Source organism: Oncorhynchus masou, chromosome 11, assembly GCF_036934945.1.
Source record: "Oncorhynchus masou masou isolate Uvic2021 chromosome 11, UVic_Omas_1.1, whole genome shotgun sequence".
Lineage (NCBI taxonomy): Eukaryota > Metazoa > Chordata > Actinopteri > Salmoniformes > Salmonidae > Oncorhynchus > Oncorhynchus masou.
Window position 1 is genome coordinate 35,634,476 of NC_088222.1, and position 17,047 is coordinate 35,651,522.

The 17,047-nt window shown below is 42.0% G+C and overlaps 1 protein-coding gene across 7 annotated transcripts in view; it reads left to right on the forward strand.

The window, feature by feature from the left end:
• Window positions 1–17,047, forward strand: part of LOC135548594 (active breakpoint cluster region-related protein-like) — a 229,614-nt gene that overhangs the window by 81,173 nt on the left and 131,394 nt on the right. For 2 of the 7 annotated variants that reach the window (XM_064978354.1, XM_064978355.1), the window contains exon 1: window positions 15,141–15,698. The exons of the other annotated variants lie outside the window; for them this stretch is intronic. In XM_064978354.1, the coding sequence (XP_064834426.1) occupies window positions 15,549–15,698 (150 nt within the window). In that variant the 5' untranslated portion in view covers window positions 15,141–15,548. Of the gene's footprint in view, window positions 1–15,140; window positions 15,699–17,047 lie in introns of those variants that run through there. 7 annotated transcript variants of the gene reach the window in all.

Here is a 17,047-nt window from a genome sequence, read left to right on the forward strand (position 1 = left end):
TGTGCATCCTGTAGCTCTAACTCCCAAAGGTTTTGTGACAATGTAAAGTCCATGGAGAACAAGAGCACCTCCCAGCTGCCCACTGAGGCTTGGCGACACGGTCATCACCGATAAATTCATGATAATCAAAAAATTCAATAAGCATTTCTCTACGGCTGGCCACGCTTTCCTCCTGGCTACACCAACCCCGGCCAACAGCTCCGCAACTACTTGCCCGCTCCCTAGCGTCTCCTTCACCCAATCCAGATCACAGATGTTCTGAAAGAGCTGCAAAACCTGGACCCGTACAAATCAGCTGGTCTAGACATTCTGGACCCTCTCTTTCTAAAATTATCCGCCGCCATTGTTGCAACCCCTATTACCAGTCTGTTCAACCTCACTTTCGTTTAATCCGAGATCCCTAAAGATTGGAAAGCTGCCATGGTCATCCCCTCTTCAAAGGGTGTGACACTCTAGACCCAAACTGTTATAGACCTATATCCATCCTACCCTGCCTATCTAAGGTATTTGAAAGCCAAGTTAAACAGATCACTTACCATTTTGAATCCCACTGTACCTTCTTTGCTGTGCATTCCGGTTTCTGAGCTGGTCACGGGTGCACCTCAGCCACGCTCAAGGTACTAAACCATATCATAACCGCCATCGGTAAAAGACTGTACTGTGCAGCCACCTTCATTGATCTGGTCACGGCTTTCGACTCTGTCAATCAGCGTATTCTTATCGGCAGACTCAATCGCCTTGGTTTCTCAAATTACTACCTCGCCTGGTTCACCAACTCCTTCGCAGATAGAGTTCAGTGTGTCAATTCGGAGGGCCTGTTGTTTGGACCTCTGACAGTCTCTATGGGGTTACCACAGAGTTCAATTCTTGGGCTGACTCTTTTCTCTGTATATATCAACGATGTCGCTCTTGCTGCGGGTGATTCCCTGATCAACCTCTACGCAGACGACACCATTCTGTATACATCTGGCCCTACTTTGGACACTGTGTTAACTAACCTCCAAATGAGCTTCAATGCCATACAACACTCCTTCTGTGGGCTCCAACTGCTCTAGCAAAACCAAATGCATGCTTTTCAACCGATCGCTGCCCACACTCGCCCACCCGACCGTGCATCACTACTCTGGACGGTTCTGACCTGGAATACGTGGACAACTACAAATACTTAGGTGTCTGGCTAGACTGTAAACTCTCCTTCCAGACTCACATTAAGCATCTCCAATCCAAAATCAAATCTCGAATCGGCTTTCTGTTTCGCAACAAAGCCTCCTTCACTCACGCCGCCAAACTTACCCTAGTAAAACTGACTCTTTTACCGATCCTCGACTTCGGCGATGTCATCTACAAAATAGCTTCCAATACTCTACTCAGTAAATTGGATTTAGTCTTTCACAGTGCCATCTGTTTTGTTACCAAAGTGCCTTATACCACCCACCACTGCGCCCTGTATGCTCCAGTCGGCTAGCCCTCGCTCCATATTCGTCGCCAGACCCACTGGCTCCATGTCATCTAGAAGTCTATGCTAGGTAAAGCTCCGCCTTAACTCAGCTCACTGGTCACGATAACAATACCCACCCGTAGCACACGCCCCAGCAGGTATCTTACTGGTCATCCCCAAATCCAACACTTCCATTGGCCGCCTTTACGTCCAGTTCTCTGCTGCCAGTGACTGGAACGAGTTACAAAAATCGCTGAAGCTGGAGACATTTATCCCACTAACTTTAAACATCAGCTATCTGAGCAGCTAACCCGATCGCTGCAGCTGTTCATAGTCCATCTGTAAATAGCCCACCCAATCTACCTACCTCATCCCCATATTGTTTTTATTTACTTTGCTGCTCTTTTGCACACCAGTATCATTACTTTCACATCATCTGCTCATCTATCACTCCAGTGTTAATCTGCTAAATTGTAATTACTTTGCTACTATGGCCTATTTATTGCCTTGCCTCCTCATGCCATTTGCACACACTGTATATAGACTTTATTTTTTCTGTTGTGTTATTGACTGTATGTTTGTTTACTCCATGTTTAACTCTGTTGTTTCAGTCGTACTGCTTTGCTTTATCTTTGCCAGGTCGCAGTTGTAAGTGAGAACTTGTTCTCAACTAGCCTACCTGGTTAAATAAAGATTTTATTGATGTTATATATATGCAGGCCTCAGCGTATCATGCAGCCCTCAGGCTCATTACAAATAAGAAATGTCTAATACATCATTGTGATCTCTACAGCGCTGTTGGCTGGTCGTCATTGACCTTGCGTAGGCTTAAACACTGGTATACACTGATTTATAAGGCCATATTGGGTAAAATGCCATTTTATCTCTGTTCTTTTTTAGTCAGGTTCATAAATAAATATCAATTACGGTCACATTCTGATTTGCTTCTAACAGTACCAAAAATTAGAACAGGTCATGGTAGAAATAGTTTTAGTTACTTCGCACCGTGGTCCTGGAATTCTCTCCTGAACATTTTAAAATGTGATGATCTAGTTTCGTTGGTGGAGTTTAAACACTTGATCGATGTATATATCAGAGAAGAGTGTAATTGTTTTTAGGCCAGCTGTTTTTAGTCGATGTTTGTTTTTAATGTAATATGTTGTACTGTATGTGTGTTTATAGTTTTGTTTAATGTTGTGTTAGTGTATGTTGTTTTGTCTGAAACGTTGTTCCCCTTGCTGCTATTGGACCAGGTCTCTCTTGGAAAAGAGATGTTATCTCAATGAGAAAAAACCTGTATAAATAAAGGTAAAATTAAAAATATATATAATAAAAGTAAAAATAAAAGATGCCACCATTGTTTTCAGGATCATTGTTTTCATAGGCAGGACCATGGAAACTGATGGAATGCTCAGTGCATTTCAGTGTTGTGACTGTTTTGAGAGGTTTGCACACTTTGATACCTTCCTCTGCTTGTTTGTCATTTTCAGACTAAGTCACAATATCTTTGACATTCTTCCTCACAGCTTGTTCAGTCAGTGTAGAATACACCGCAACTTTCTGCTCAAGGTATCTCTCAACCATGTCATGGCTTGAATTCCATCTCGTAGGGACATCTTGGGTTAGTTTGTGGTTTGGCAGATCCAGCATCTCCTGTTTTGTCTTGAAAACATGTGCAGCAGTTGTGCTTTTATGAAAGAAGGATACCACCTTCCTGATCTTTGCTATTAGACGAGAGATTAGATTCACTGACATTGCTTTTTGAGATGCTAGATTAATAACGTGAGCAAAGCATCCTATCTGTGGCCCCAATTCAGCTCGTGCAACTGCATTTGCAATATTTCTAGCTTTGTCAGTGGTCACAGGAATCGTTACATTATCCCTCTCCAACTTCCACACTGCAACTACTTCCCTTAGCTCCTCCCCCAAGTTTACACTGGTGTGACTCCTCTCAAGGGGACGTGTTTGAAACACATGGCTGTTTACCTCCCACTCTGCCGTAATGAAATGAGCCTTACAGTAAGGTAGCTCTCGACATCCAACTGTTGCGTTTCTAATCGACCTGGCCCTGGTCAGGATAGGGACAGAGCTGAACCCGTCCTGACCTCTATCTTCCACAAAGGCCTCAGGCTGACTGAAAGGTCATGTGAAACAGCCATACAAAAATGGAATGTGTGTAAAAAGTTTATGGAAAAAAAGCTGAGGCCTGGTGTGTGGTTTGTATTGTTACGTCACACTGTATTGTGAACTAAGGAGCAACCGCTTTTAGTCTAACTGACTCATTTTATACACCTGGAATCTCTACTTCATGCTGAAGAGAACAACATTGTCAGTTGTTCCAACAGAGTAGCTTGCAGTCATATCTCTATCATTGTGACAGGTTTCCTTCCTCATGTACTATGGTTCAGTACAGGCCAGTGGTACAGCTCCATCTCCACCTAGTGGTGGGAGAGAGACATCGCACCAACAGACATTTCCTCTGCAGCAGTAACTTCTGCAGTGGGCTTACACAGCAAATTGATCTGCAAAAGGATGACTCATGAGGCAATGGTCAGAACACATAAGCCGGCCGGCCGGCTGCAACAGGGCCTGGACTCGAACCCAGAATCTCTAGTGTCACTGCAATGCAGTGCCTTAGACCACTGCGCCACTCGGGAGGCCCTTTCCACGCCATTTCGCCCATTGGGAGATGCTCTTCTCCACAGTGGGCATAGATTTCAGTGAGCATAAGGGTGCACACACTGAGAACGAAATCTATTACATCTGCCAAACTACAGTATGGATGTTACTGTTTCTTCAGGGAGTGCTTCTACACCTGCATTGCTTGCTGTTTGGTGTTTTAGGCTGGGTTTCTGTACAGAACTTTGAGATATCAGCTGATCTAAGAAGGGCTATATAAATACATTTGATTTGATTAGTAACAAAGATGAAGTAATGTGTTCGCTGAATTCTCATCATGTTTGCTATTTCATCCAGCCACAGAAGAAATATAAGCTAAGCAATTTATTTTGTATTTGAATTTTGCATTTTTAAAGTTAGGAGATATTATTTACACAAAGTAATGAGACTGGGATTGCAAGTATACCTCCATGATAATATGGTAAAGTTGGCCTCATGTATAGGCACTCTAACAAATAGATAAGACCAAGGACATCCCAAATCAGTTAACAGGTTTTAATGAAGCTAGCAATGCTAATGCCAAATGTATATATATAAAAAAAAATATATATATATAAATAAATAAATAAATAAAAACAGTGGTGAAAAAATTACCTAAATATCATACTTGGGTAAAAGTTAAGATACTTTCATAGAAAATGACTCAAGTGAAAGTCACTCGGTAAAATACTACTTGAGTAAAAGCCCAAAAGTATTTGGTTTTAAATATATTTAAGTGTCAAAAGTAAATGGAATTGCAAAAAATGTACTTAAGTATCAAAGTAAAAGTATGAACCATTTCAAATTCCTTATATTAATCAGACGGCACACTATTGATGGATAGCCAGGGGGGACACTCCAACACTGACATCATTTACAAACAGCATGTGTGTTTAGTGAGTCTGCCAGATCAGGCAGTAGGGATGACCAGGGATTGTTCTCTTGAGAAGTGTGTGAATTGGACCATTTTCCTGTAACAATATAACAAGTACGTTTGGGTGTCAGGGAACATTTATGGAGTAAAAAAGTGCATCATTTACATTAGGAATGTAGTGAAGTAAAAGTCGGCAAAAATATAAATAGTAAATTACAGATTCCCCCCAAAAATACTAAAGTAGTACTTTTAAGTCTTTAAAGTATTAACTTATTTATTTTTTCAGTAGTGTAAAGTACATATCACATTGGTGTAGAGAGAGAGATGCTCACACACATACAGCTTATGAAGCTAGGTATACTGTAAAACACACACTATATCACACATTAATAGACTGCTTCAGTTGGATTAAAGTCTGTTTTTAGTAGTTGAAGAGGTCTACATATTGTGAAGTAGAGGGAGAGAGACAGATGTTAACACAGTGTATGCAGCTCGGTCTACTACTGTACAACTCACACACACATCATGCGCATCAATGTATTATGGCATGATCATTGATCATACTGACCTGAAGTATGGACAGGGAACAGTTTGTCTTATTTTGTTCCTCTAAATGCAAATCATATGTCTGTGATTGACAGTATACAGATATTAATGCATGTTGATTTTCACCAATCACAGTGAAATTAGATTAAATCTAGCCATGATTAGGGCTGTGGCGGTAACGCATTTCGTCAGCTGGTGATTCTCCAACAAATCACTGTCGGTCTCACAGAAATTTACCGTTAATTAACAAAGACATTTGGCATCTTCTGGCTTCCACACGCCTACAAGCCATTTTTAAAAACTAATAATAAAAATTAGTTTATTTTCTCCAAACGATTTGGGGGTGTGCTCACATGCGGCTAATCTGTTGAGTTGTTAACAAATAAATAGGTACTCCTATATTCTTAATTTAGAGTTATTTATGTAACTTTAGTTGTTCTACAAACGTTGGGCTAAATGTTTTGATTTTTAATACATTGTAAGGCTGCATGATGAGACTTTTACAGTTGTATGAAAAAGTTTGAGCACCCCTGACAATTTCCATGATTTCCATTTATAAATATTTGGGTGTTTGGATCAGCAATTTCATTTTGATATATCAATAACTGATGGACACAGGAATATTTCAGTAGTGAAATGAGTTTTATTGGATTAACAGAAAATGTGCAATACGCATTAAAACAAAATTAGACAGGTGCATAAATTTGGGCCCCCCAATAGAAAAATCACATCAATATTTAGTAGAGCCTCCTTTTTTCGACTCTGTTTGTGACGTGTGTGTAGAAAAGGCTTCTTCCGCATCACTCTCCCATACAGCTTCTCCTTGTGCAAAGTGCACTGAATTGTTCAACGATGCACAGTGACACCATCTGCAGCAAGATGATGTTGTAGGTCTTTGGAGGTGGTCTGTGGGCTGTTTTTGACCGTTCTCACCATCCTTCGCCTTTGCCTCTCCGATATTTTACTTGGTCTGCCACTTCTGGCCTTAACAAGAACTGTGCCTGTGGTCTTCCATTTCCTCACTATGTTCCTCACAGTGGACACTGACAAGCTTTTTTGTGGCCTTCCTCTAAACCATAATGTTGAACAATCTTTGTTTTCAGGTCATTTGAGAGTTGTTTTGAGGCCCCCAAGTTGCCACTCTTCAGAGGAGAGTCAAAGAGAACAACTTGCAATTGGCCACCTTAAATACATTTTCTCATGATTGGATGCACTTGTCTATGAAGATTAAGTCTTAATGAGCTCACCAAACCAATTGTGTGTTCCAATTAATCAGTGCTAAGTAGTTACAGGTATTCAAATCAACAGAATGACAAGGGTGCCCACATTTTTGCACATCTCATTTAATTTCATACAACTTAATGTTGCTACACTAAAAATCTTTGTCTGGACAATACCCCAGTACTCGGCTTTCATTAGAAAATGAATGGCATGCCACTGTGATCATGTTCTGTAACGACAGAGTAAATGATTATGCAGCCTCGGAGGGGTGCCCAAACTTTTTCATATGACTGTATGATGATTTGAAAAAGTTGCTTGAAAGCCATGAGCTCTGCTTAGTTTTCTGGGCAGGCTGTACTCACTCCAATAGTCTCTCATTCAAAATTTGACAAGCACTTGATAATGCCTCGAGTTTCATGGTGACATCCCCTTTGTGGCCGTAATGCACCCTAAAAAAAATCCATGCCTTTTGCAGGCCGGAGTGCTGAGTTGTGCCCTTCTCCCTGTGTGTGCTGTGTAATCCAAAGCGTCTCTCACTCACATGGCTCTCCATCACGTGTGTGTGGGTCTTTCTCACAGGCTACAAGTGAAGATGGACACATCGTGGACGCAACTGCGTGTGTCCTTATCCAATTCCGAGGTGCATATTGAAGATATTGGAAGAACTGTCCACATTTACTTTGTCAGCCAACAAGATGAGGCCTAACGAACAGCAAAAGTACTAGCCTATGTCAATCTACAATCCCCCATAGTACAAAAGTCAACCTATTCTATTCTGTGCGAGAAATACTTTTTCCAAACATAGTCAGGGACAGTTGTGGGATGCGATAGATCCCAAATTTATACAACCATTAGCATCAAAAACTATTAGGCTATTTCGTCACATTATAAGCGCAGCAATGCACACATGGTACTGTAGTTAGGCTAAAAGCGCAAATTTTCCATTAGCGGAAAACACCATTATCAAAAGTGACCGCAAATGCAATTATGCATGTAATGCTTTTATCATAAAGTTGCATTTTTACAGTAAAAATTATCGTCCCCAAATTTGAAACTCATGCACTGCTTATAAATGCCAGTTAGGCTCTTCACCCCTTGTAAAGCGGATGAATCTGCTTAATTTTAAGAAGTTATTTGGCCACTTTAGTTGTGATACAAACCTCATTAAAACAAATAGGCCTATGGGCTAGGCTACATGAGGTGTGGGCTATACTCCTGTTGTAAAGATAAGCAATGTGCTTAATATAAAGAAAGTTGAGAAATAAATATAGTAGGCCTAGCCTACAGAAAGCTGATGGGATCCTCATCTTTTTATTAGTAGCCATCACAGTTTTCTCCTGCAATTGCATAGCCTATAGAAATGTTGCGCTCATGGGCTCTCATGAATGTCAGGCTCTCCTCAAACCCTACTTCCCAACCTGAGAACTCTGTTCTGCTACTGGTCTCTTGGCCCTCCCAGCCCTATGGGAGGGCAGCTCCCGCTCAGCCCAGTCCAAGCTCTTCTCTCTCCTGACACCCCTATGGGAGGGCAGCTCCCACTCAGCCCAGTCCAAGCTCTTCTCTGTCCTGACACCCCTATGGGAGGTCAGCTCCCGCTCAGCAGCTCACCCCCCCCCATCTTAATAGCTCTGGCTTTGTTCAAATCAAATCAAAGTGTATTTGTCACGTGCGCCGAATACAACAGGTGTAGACCTTACAGTGAAATGCTTACTTACAGGCTCTAACCAATAGTGCAAAAAAGGTGTGTGTGTGTGTGTGTGTTGACATGCATCAGACAGTCCTTGCACATTGAAACCCACACCCATGGTGTCTTATAGCACCACCCACTGGGTGAAATGGCGGAAAAAGACAGTGCACACATCCGGCGTTACAATGACAAGTAGCGCAGCAGATGACTGCTGTCTGAACACACGTTTGATTTGGTCACTTGTAACTTGCCATTTGGACAGTCAGTATTCCAAAACGGAATAGAAAAACAGAACTGATTTGAGCATTAAGGCATGCAGTGTGAACAAGAAAATAGTGGCTATACATTCCTGCCAGGGAGACTGACTAAAATCATTATTTGCTGTTGATTGAGCAGTGATGAGAATCTAGTGTTGTGTTGAAAATTATTAATGATGAAAATGTAGGCTAGTTACTGTATGAGTGTTGTTTAATGGAGACTGTTTCTATATGTACAGTGTATTCATAAAGTATTCAGACCCCTTGACTTATTCCACATTTTGTTATGTTACAGCCTTATTCTGAAATGGATTAAATAAAAATAAATCCTCAGCAGTCTACACACAATACCCCATAATGACAAAGTGAAAACAGGTTTTTATAATTTTTTTATAAATTGATTAAAAATACAAAACAGATAACTTATTTACATACGTATTCAGACCCTTTGCTATGAGACTGAACATTGAGCTCAGCTTCATCCTGTTTCCATTGAGCATCCTTGATGTTTCTAAAACTTGATTGGAGTCTACCTGTGGTAAATTAAATTGATTTGGACATGATTTGAAAAGGCACACACCTGTCTATATAAGGTCCCACAGTTGACAGTGCATGTCAGAGAAAAAAACCAAGCCATGAGGTCAAAGGAATTGTCCATAGAGCTCAGATCTGGCGAAGGGTTCCAAAAAAATATCTGCAGCATTGAAGGTCCCCAAGAACACAGTGGCCTCCATCATTCCCAAATAGAAAAAGTTTGAAACCACCAAGACTCCTCCTAGAGCTGGCCGCCTGACAGGGAGACTAGTCAGGATCGAGGGAAAGATGAACGGAGCAAAGTACAGAGATCCTTGATTAAAAATCTGCTCCAGAGAGCTCAGGACCTCAGACTGGGTTGAAGGTTCACCTTCAAACAGGACAACCTCCCTAAGCATATGACCAAGACAACGCAGGACATCTATCGCATTGTGTTGTGTGACAAAAACTGCACATTTTAGAGTGATCTTTCATTGTCCCCAACACAAGGTTCACCTGTGTAATGGTCATGCCATTTAATCAGCTTCTTGACATGCCACACCTGTCAGGTGGATGGATTATCTCGGCAAAGGAGAATTGCTCACTAGCAGGGATGTAAACAACTTTGTGCACCATATTTGACAGAAATAAGCTTTTTTTTGCATATGGAACATTTCTGTGATCTTATATTTCAGCTCATGAAACATGTTGTATTAAAAAAAAAATGTGTGTATGTATGTTTATACAGTATATCACAAAAGTGAGTACACCCCTCACATTTTTGTAAATATTTGAGTATATCTTTTCATGTGACAACACTGAAGAAATGACACTTTGCTACAATGTAAAGTAGTGAGTGTACAGCTTGTATAATAGTGTAAATTTGCTGTCCCCTCAGAATAACTCAACACACAGCCATTAATGTCTAAACCGCTGGCAACAAAAGTGAGTACACCCCTAAGTGAAAATGTCCAAATTGGGCCCAATTAGCCATTTTCCCTCCCCGTTGTCATGTGACTCGTTCCTGTTACACGGTCTCAGGTGTGAATGGGGAGTAGGTGTGTTAAATCTGGTGTCATCGCTCTCACACTCCTTCATACTGACTGGTCACTGGAAGTTCAACATGGCACCTCATGGCAAAGAACTCTCTGAGGATCTGAAAAAAAGAACTGTTGCGCTACATAAAGATGGCCTGGGCTATAAGAAGATTGCCAAGAACCTGCAACTGAGCTGCAGCACGGTGGCCCAGACCATACAGCGGTTTAACTGGACAGGTTCCACTCAGAACAGGCCTCGCCTTGGTTGACCAAAGAAGTTGAGTGCACATGCTCAGCGTCATATCCAGAGGAAATAGACGTATGAGTGCTGCCAGCATTGCTGCAGAGGTTGAAGGGGTGGGAGGTCAGCCTGTCAGTGCAGTATTTGGTTCAGATGGTGTCAAGCGTGTGTGGCGGCAACCAGGTGAGGACTACAAAGACAAGTGTGTCTTGCCAACAGTCAAGCATGGTGGTGGGAGTGTCATGGTCTGGGGCTGCATGAGTGCTGCCGGCACTGGAGAGCTACAGTTCATTAAGGGAACCATGAATGCCAACATGTACTGTGACATACTGAAGCAGAGCATGATCCCCTCCCTTCAGAGACTGGGCCGCAGGGCAGTATTCCAACATGATAACGACCCCAAACACACCTCCAAGACGACCACTGCCTTGCTAAAGAAGCTGAGGGTAAAGGTGATGGACTGGCCAAGCATGTCTCCAGACCTAAACCCAATTGAGCATCTGTGGGGCATCCTCAAACGGAAGGTGGAGGAGTGCAAGGTCTCTAACATCCACCAGCTCTGTGATGTCGTCATGGAGGAGTGGAAGAGGACTCCAGTGGCAACCTGTGAAGCTCTGGTGAACTCCATGCCCAAGAGGGTTAAGGCAGTGCTGGAAAATGATGGTGGCCACACAAAATATTGACACTTTGGGCCCTTTATTTTGGACATTTTCACTTAGAGGTGTACTCATTTTTGTTGCCAGCGGTTTAGACATTAATGGCTAAACAAGCAAATTTACACTGTTATAAAAGGTGTACACTCACTACTTTACATTGTAGCAAAGTGTCATTTCTTCAGTGTTGTCACATGAAAAGACATACTCAAATATTTACAAAAATGTGAGGGGTGTACTCACTTTTGTGATATACTGTATTTGTATATGTATGTATAAGTGTGTGTATGTGTGTATGTGTATATGTGTGTGTGTGTGTGTGTGTGTGTATGTATGTATATGTGTGTGTATATGTGTATGCATACAGTGGGGAGACCAAGTATTTGAAACACTGCCAATTTTGCAGGTTTTCCTACTTACAGAGCATGTAGAAAATCACTGCATGATTTTTAGTAATTCATTTGCATTTTATTGCAAAATCGGCAGTCTATCAAATACTTGTTCTTCCTACTGTGTGTGTGTACAGACAGTCAGTCAGTCAGTTGAAGTCAGAAATATACATACACCTTAGGCATATACATTTAAACTCAGTTTTTCATAATTCCTGACATTTAATCCAAGTAAAAATTCCCTGTTTTAGGTCAGTTAGGATCCCCACTTTATTTTAAGAATGTGAGATGTCAGAATAATAGTAGAGAATGATTTATTTCAGCTTTTATTTTTTTCATCACGTTCCCAGTGGGTCAGAAGTTTACATACACTCAATTAGTATTTTAGAGCATTGCCTTTAAATTGTTTAACTTGGGTCAAATGTTTCAGGTTGCCTTCCACAAGCTTCCCACAACAAACAAGTACCATCTTTGTCCCCGTGTGCAGTTGCAAACCGTAGTCTGGCTTTTTATGGTGGTTTTGGAGCCGTGGCTTCTTCTTGCTGAGCTTTCAGCTTATGTGGATATAGATTCTTTTGTACCTGTTTTCTCCAGCATCTTCACAAGGTCACCAATGTACGTTGTCTCCAGGAGACAGAACGCGTCTCCTTCCTGAGTGGCATGACGGCTGCGTGGTCCCATGGTGTTTATACTTGCGTACTATTGTTTGTACAGATGAATGTGGTACCTTCAGGCGCTTGGAAATTGCTTCCAAGGATGACCCAGACTTGTGGAGGTCTAAAATTATTTATTTTTTTAAATTCAGAGGTTTTGGCTGATTTCTTTAGATTTCCCCATGATGTCAAGCAAAGAGGCACTGAGTTTGAAGGTAGGCCTTGAAATACATCCACAGGTACACCTCCAATTGACTCAAATGATGTCAATTAGCCTACCAGAAGCGTCTAAAGCCATGACATCATTTTCTGGAATTTTCCAAGCTGTTTAAAAGCACAATCAACTTAGTGTATGTAAACTTCTGACCCACTGGAATTGTGATACAGTGAATTTTAAGTGAAATAATCTGTAAACAATTGTTGGAAAAATTACTTGTCATGCACAAAGTAGATGTCCTAACTGACTTGCCAAAACTAGTTTGTTAACAAGAAATTTGAGGAATAGTTGAAAAACGAGTTTTCATGTCTCCAACCTAAGTGTATGTAAACTTCTGACTTCAACTGTATATACACACACACACTGAACAAAATATGTGTGTATGTATGTATGTATGTACAGTGCCTTGCGAAAGTATTCGGCCCCCTTGAACTTTGCGACCTTTTGCCACATTTTAGGCTTCAAACATAAAGATATAAAACTGTATTTTTTTGTGAAGAATCAACAACAAGTGGGACACAATCATGAAGTGGAACGACATTTATTGGATATGTCAAACTTTTTTAACAAATCAAAAACTGAAAAATTGGGCGTGCAAAATGATTCAGCCCCTTTACTTTCAGTGCAGCAAACTCTCTCCAGAAGTTCAGTGAGGATCTCTGAATGATCCAATGTTGACCTAAATGACTAATGATGATAAATACAATCCACCTGTGTGTAATCAAGTCTCCGTATAAATGCGCCTGCACTGTGATAGTCTCAGAGGTCCGTTAAATGCGCAGAGAGCATCATGAAGAACAAGGAACACACCAGGCAGGTGTGCAAGGAGGAATGGGAAAACATTTCGGTCTCTCGATGTGCAAAACTGATAGAGACATACCCCTGGGGCGGCAGGATAGCCTAGTGGTTAGAGTGTTGGACTAGTAACCGAAAGGTTGCAAGTTCAAATCCCCGAGCTGACAAGGTACAAATCTGTCATTCTGCCCCTGAACAGGCAGTTAACCCACTGTTCCTAGGCCATCATTGAAAATAAGAATTTGTTCTTAACTGACTTGCCTAGTTAAATAAAGGTAAAAAAATAAAAAAACGACTTACAGCTGTAATCACAGCAAAAGGTGGCGCTACAAAGTATTAACTTAAGGGGGCTGAATAATTTTGCACGCCCAATTTTTCAGTTTTTTATTTGTTAAAAAAGTTCGAAATTTCCAATAAATGTCGTTCCACTTCATGATTGTGTCCCACTTGTTGTTGATTCTTCACAAAAAAATACAGTTTTATATCTTTGTTTTGAAGCCTGAAATGTGGCAAAAGGTCGCAAAGTTCAAGGGGGCCGAATACTTTCGCAAGGCACTGTATGTGTGTGTGTGTGTGTGTATATTTGGGAGATAGTAGCAATAATTTCCCTGTGTGTCTCAGTCAGTTCCATCAAGTATTATCTTTACTTTTTAAATCCCACAATCTGCTCTGCTTTATGTCAGCAATACTGCTGCCTCAGGTCACATGATCAACATGTTGACATCTGGTTGGTTGGCCTGCAGAGCTCCGAGGAAAGGGGAAACACTCAAACCCAAATATTTTTCTTCATGACTTGCAGGATGCCATTTCCCTGTTTTGAGGTGTTTGCTACTTATTTTCTGTTTTTTTCACATTATTAAAAAAATATATATCCTCAATTAACTTGATACAAGTGTACAGACAAATGACATTTTATAAGGTATGGTCAATAGAGGAGAGAACAAGATATGATTATATTTTTGTGCAGAACTGAAAAGCTATAAATGCTTTTCTCTTGTGAAATGCAGGTCGTAAAAGGTTTAATACAACCCCTAACAGTAGAAGTGTGTGAGATTTGACCATAGCTGGATTTTCCTCTGGGTGTGTCAGTGTCCCCTATGTCTAACAGTGTCCCATAGTACTTCTCATTGACTAGATCTTTTCATCGACACTGAGTCCCTCTCCATGGAGTCTGAAGGCTATTGGACAGTGGGAGGTCCTTTCCACAGGCCTGTTATAAGTGTCTCTCGGTCTGTCTGTCCAGTCACTGACTCACTGTTTGGTTGTGCTGAACAAGGGAGCATGGCCATGGGTCTATTAGGAGAAAACCAACAGTGCAAATAAAATAAGTGTCAAAGTTTCCACCCTGCTGGAAATATACGCTCTGCAATGCTGAAGAGCTCCGTGTGTGTGTGTGTGTGTGTGTGTGTGTGTGTGTGTGTGTGTGTGTACACTCACGCATGCGGACATAATAAGTAACGTCTTTTATGTTATGCACTCTGATCTTCATCACTAGATCACACTGGAAGTCAGAAAGATCAGTTTGACTGCTGAAAATGTTTTTTAAAGTAGTTTTTTTAATTCCAAGTGCTGACTGTCTCTTTACATCAAGAAATATAAAGCAGCTATTTCTGTTATGTCCATTTATTTTCATTTAACTAATATATATGTGGTCATGTTTCTTGTGGTGATGCGTCACTCACAAAGCCATTCTACTCCTCTCTTGTTTGTGGTATGTTTATTTGGTTACGAAGCGATTGTTCTATGGGCCTACTCTGTGCTTGTGCAGAAACCTCTATATATTCAGGAAACGGCATCTGAACTCTGACCTATAATTACATACACCTAGAACAGCATTCACTCAGTGAGAGAGAGTGAGAGAGAGCAAGACCCTTTGAGGAAGTGACTGGGGGTTGTGCTCTCTGGCCGTTGCTGTGGAGAGGGGAGGGGAGGTGGGGAGAGGCCTCATCGACAGAGGCAGAACAGTGACACACACCAGGAAGACGGGGGAAGGGAAGGAGGTAGGCGGGGCTCGCTCTCTCCTCATGTTCGTTTTGTGTTACGAAGCGAGTGTGTATGTGTGTGTCTGCTGCGCACAACACCAGCAACAGCTGAATGAAGTGGAGCTCCAGCTAAAGGCTATCTGGCTCTTAACAGAAGGATAAGGAACAAGAAGAGGAAGAAAATAAAGACAAGACAGCGAGAGAGACTAAACAGCAGAACATTAAGTATTTCAAGGAGGGCTGAGGAGGGTTGTGGGCCCTGAAGGAAGGACTAGACCGGCTTTCTGCACTGGAGGAAGGACTGATGTGCCTGGTCAGGCCGAGAGAAGCCTGAAGAAGGAAGGGTGAGAAGTAGCAAGACGGGGAGCAGGCCTTGTTAGGAGGACCATGGAGGTGGATGAAGAGAAGGTGTTGTGCTACCTGGATAAAGTGCTGGAGGATGAGGATGAGAATGTGTTTGAGTGTGGAGACATGGACCTGGAGAGTCCACTCCCACCAGGAGACATGCTGATGACTCCTGTCCACAGGCAGTTCAGGGTGAGTCTCAGGCTGCGTCCACAATGGCACCCTATCCCCTATATAATGCACTTATTTTTACCAGATAGGGCTTGACAACATAGGGCTTTGGCCAAAAGTAGAGTGCAATATGTAGGGAATAGGGTGCCATTTCAGATTTGTCCTCAGCCTTCCACTGAAACAGGATTTGACAGCAGGAAGAAACTGCCAACGCACCACTGCTTGCTCACTCATACACAGCCTAGGTCTTTACTGTGTGCCTGGCTAAAAATAACCAAGTGGGTAGTCTTATTGGTGCCTTTTCACAATGTGGCCTCACTGCATGGTGTGTGTGTGTGTGTGTGTGTGTGTGTGTGTGTGTGTGTGTGTGCAGACCTCCACTGTGATAGGGTTGTGTGTGTGTTGGCCAGAGAGCTCCTTACAGACCCCTCAACCTGATGGGTGGAGACGTGCTCCAGTCTGAACCAGATTTACTCTCCTCCTGTCACGTCGTATTTATCTCTGGGGAGAGGAGGGGTGGAACGAAGGAGGAAGAGAGGAAGTTAATGCTGTCAGAATAAATATTTCACTGACATCACTGACATCACAGACCATGTGTGTGTGTTCCTACAGGTAGGGCTTGATCGCATAGTGCGCTATGTAGGTGATAGGGTGCCATTTCAGATTTGTCCTCAGCCTACTGATCGGACGGAGAAGAAACACCCAATGCAGGCCAGGTGTACACTGTGTGGTGTCAGTATAAAACTGTAGGAGACGTCCCTCACGCTGACTGACGTGTGTGTGTGTGTGTGTTCCTACAGGTTGAGTTGGACTGATAAAGACAATGCTGCTCTTAGCCAGCCTCTTACCAGCTGAGTCACCTGGCTATAACTCATTAACCAGTGCCTCACTGTGATTGGGAAAAGAGCATTGAACTCAGCTTTGTTGAGTACTGTACACTACATGCCTAAGTCATAAACTAGGCAGGTTTATTAGAAAAGGTGCAGCAAACTCCTCGGTCACGTTTAGTACCCGAATATTGTGGACTGCTGCAGATAGAAATGTAATCGGTAGTTCCTTATTCCACATGTCAGAAAGGTGTGTTTGTTGTGCTACAGAATATATTTATATGTGAAAGTTCCACAACGTTGTGCCTACAGGTTCGGGAGCGTCTTCCAGACATACAGTAGCCCTCTGGAGAAGAATTTTTCCTGTCTGTCCTCAAACTCCACTACTTCACACTGGGCCTGGGAATTACACAAGTCTACTGGCTCTTTATAGGCATATTTATCTGTTTGTGTGTCTTCCAGAATGCTCAGGATGATTACAAGCAGAGTGCTTTGAGGCCAATGTTTAGGAGAGAGGATTTACTGTGACTTAAGTGTGTTTTC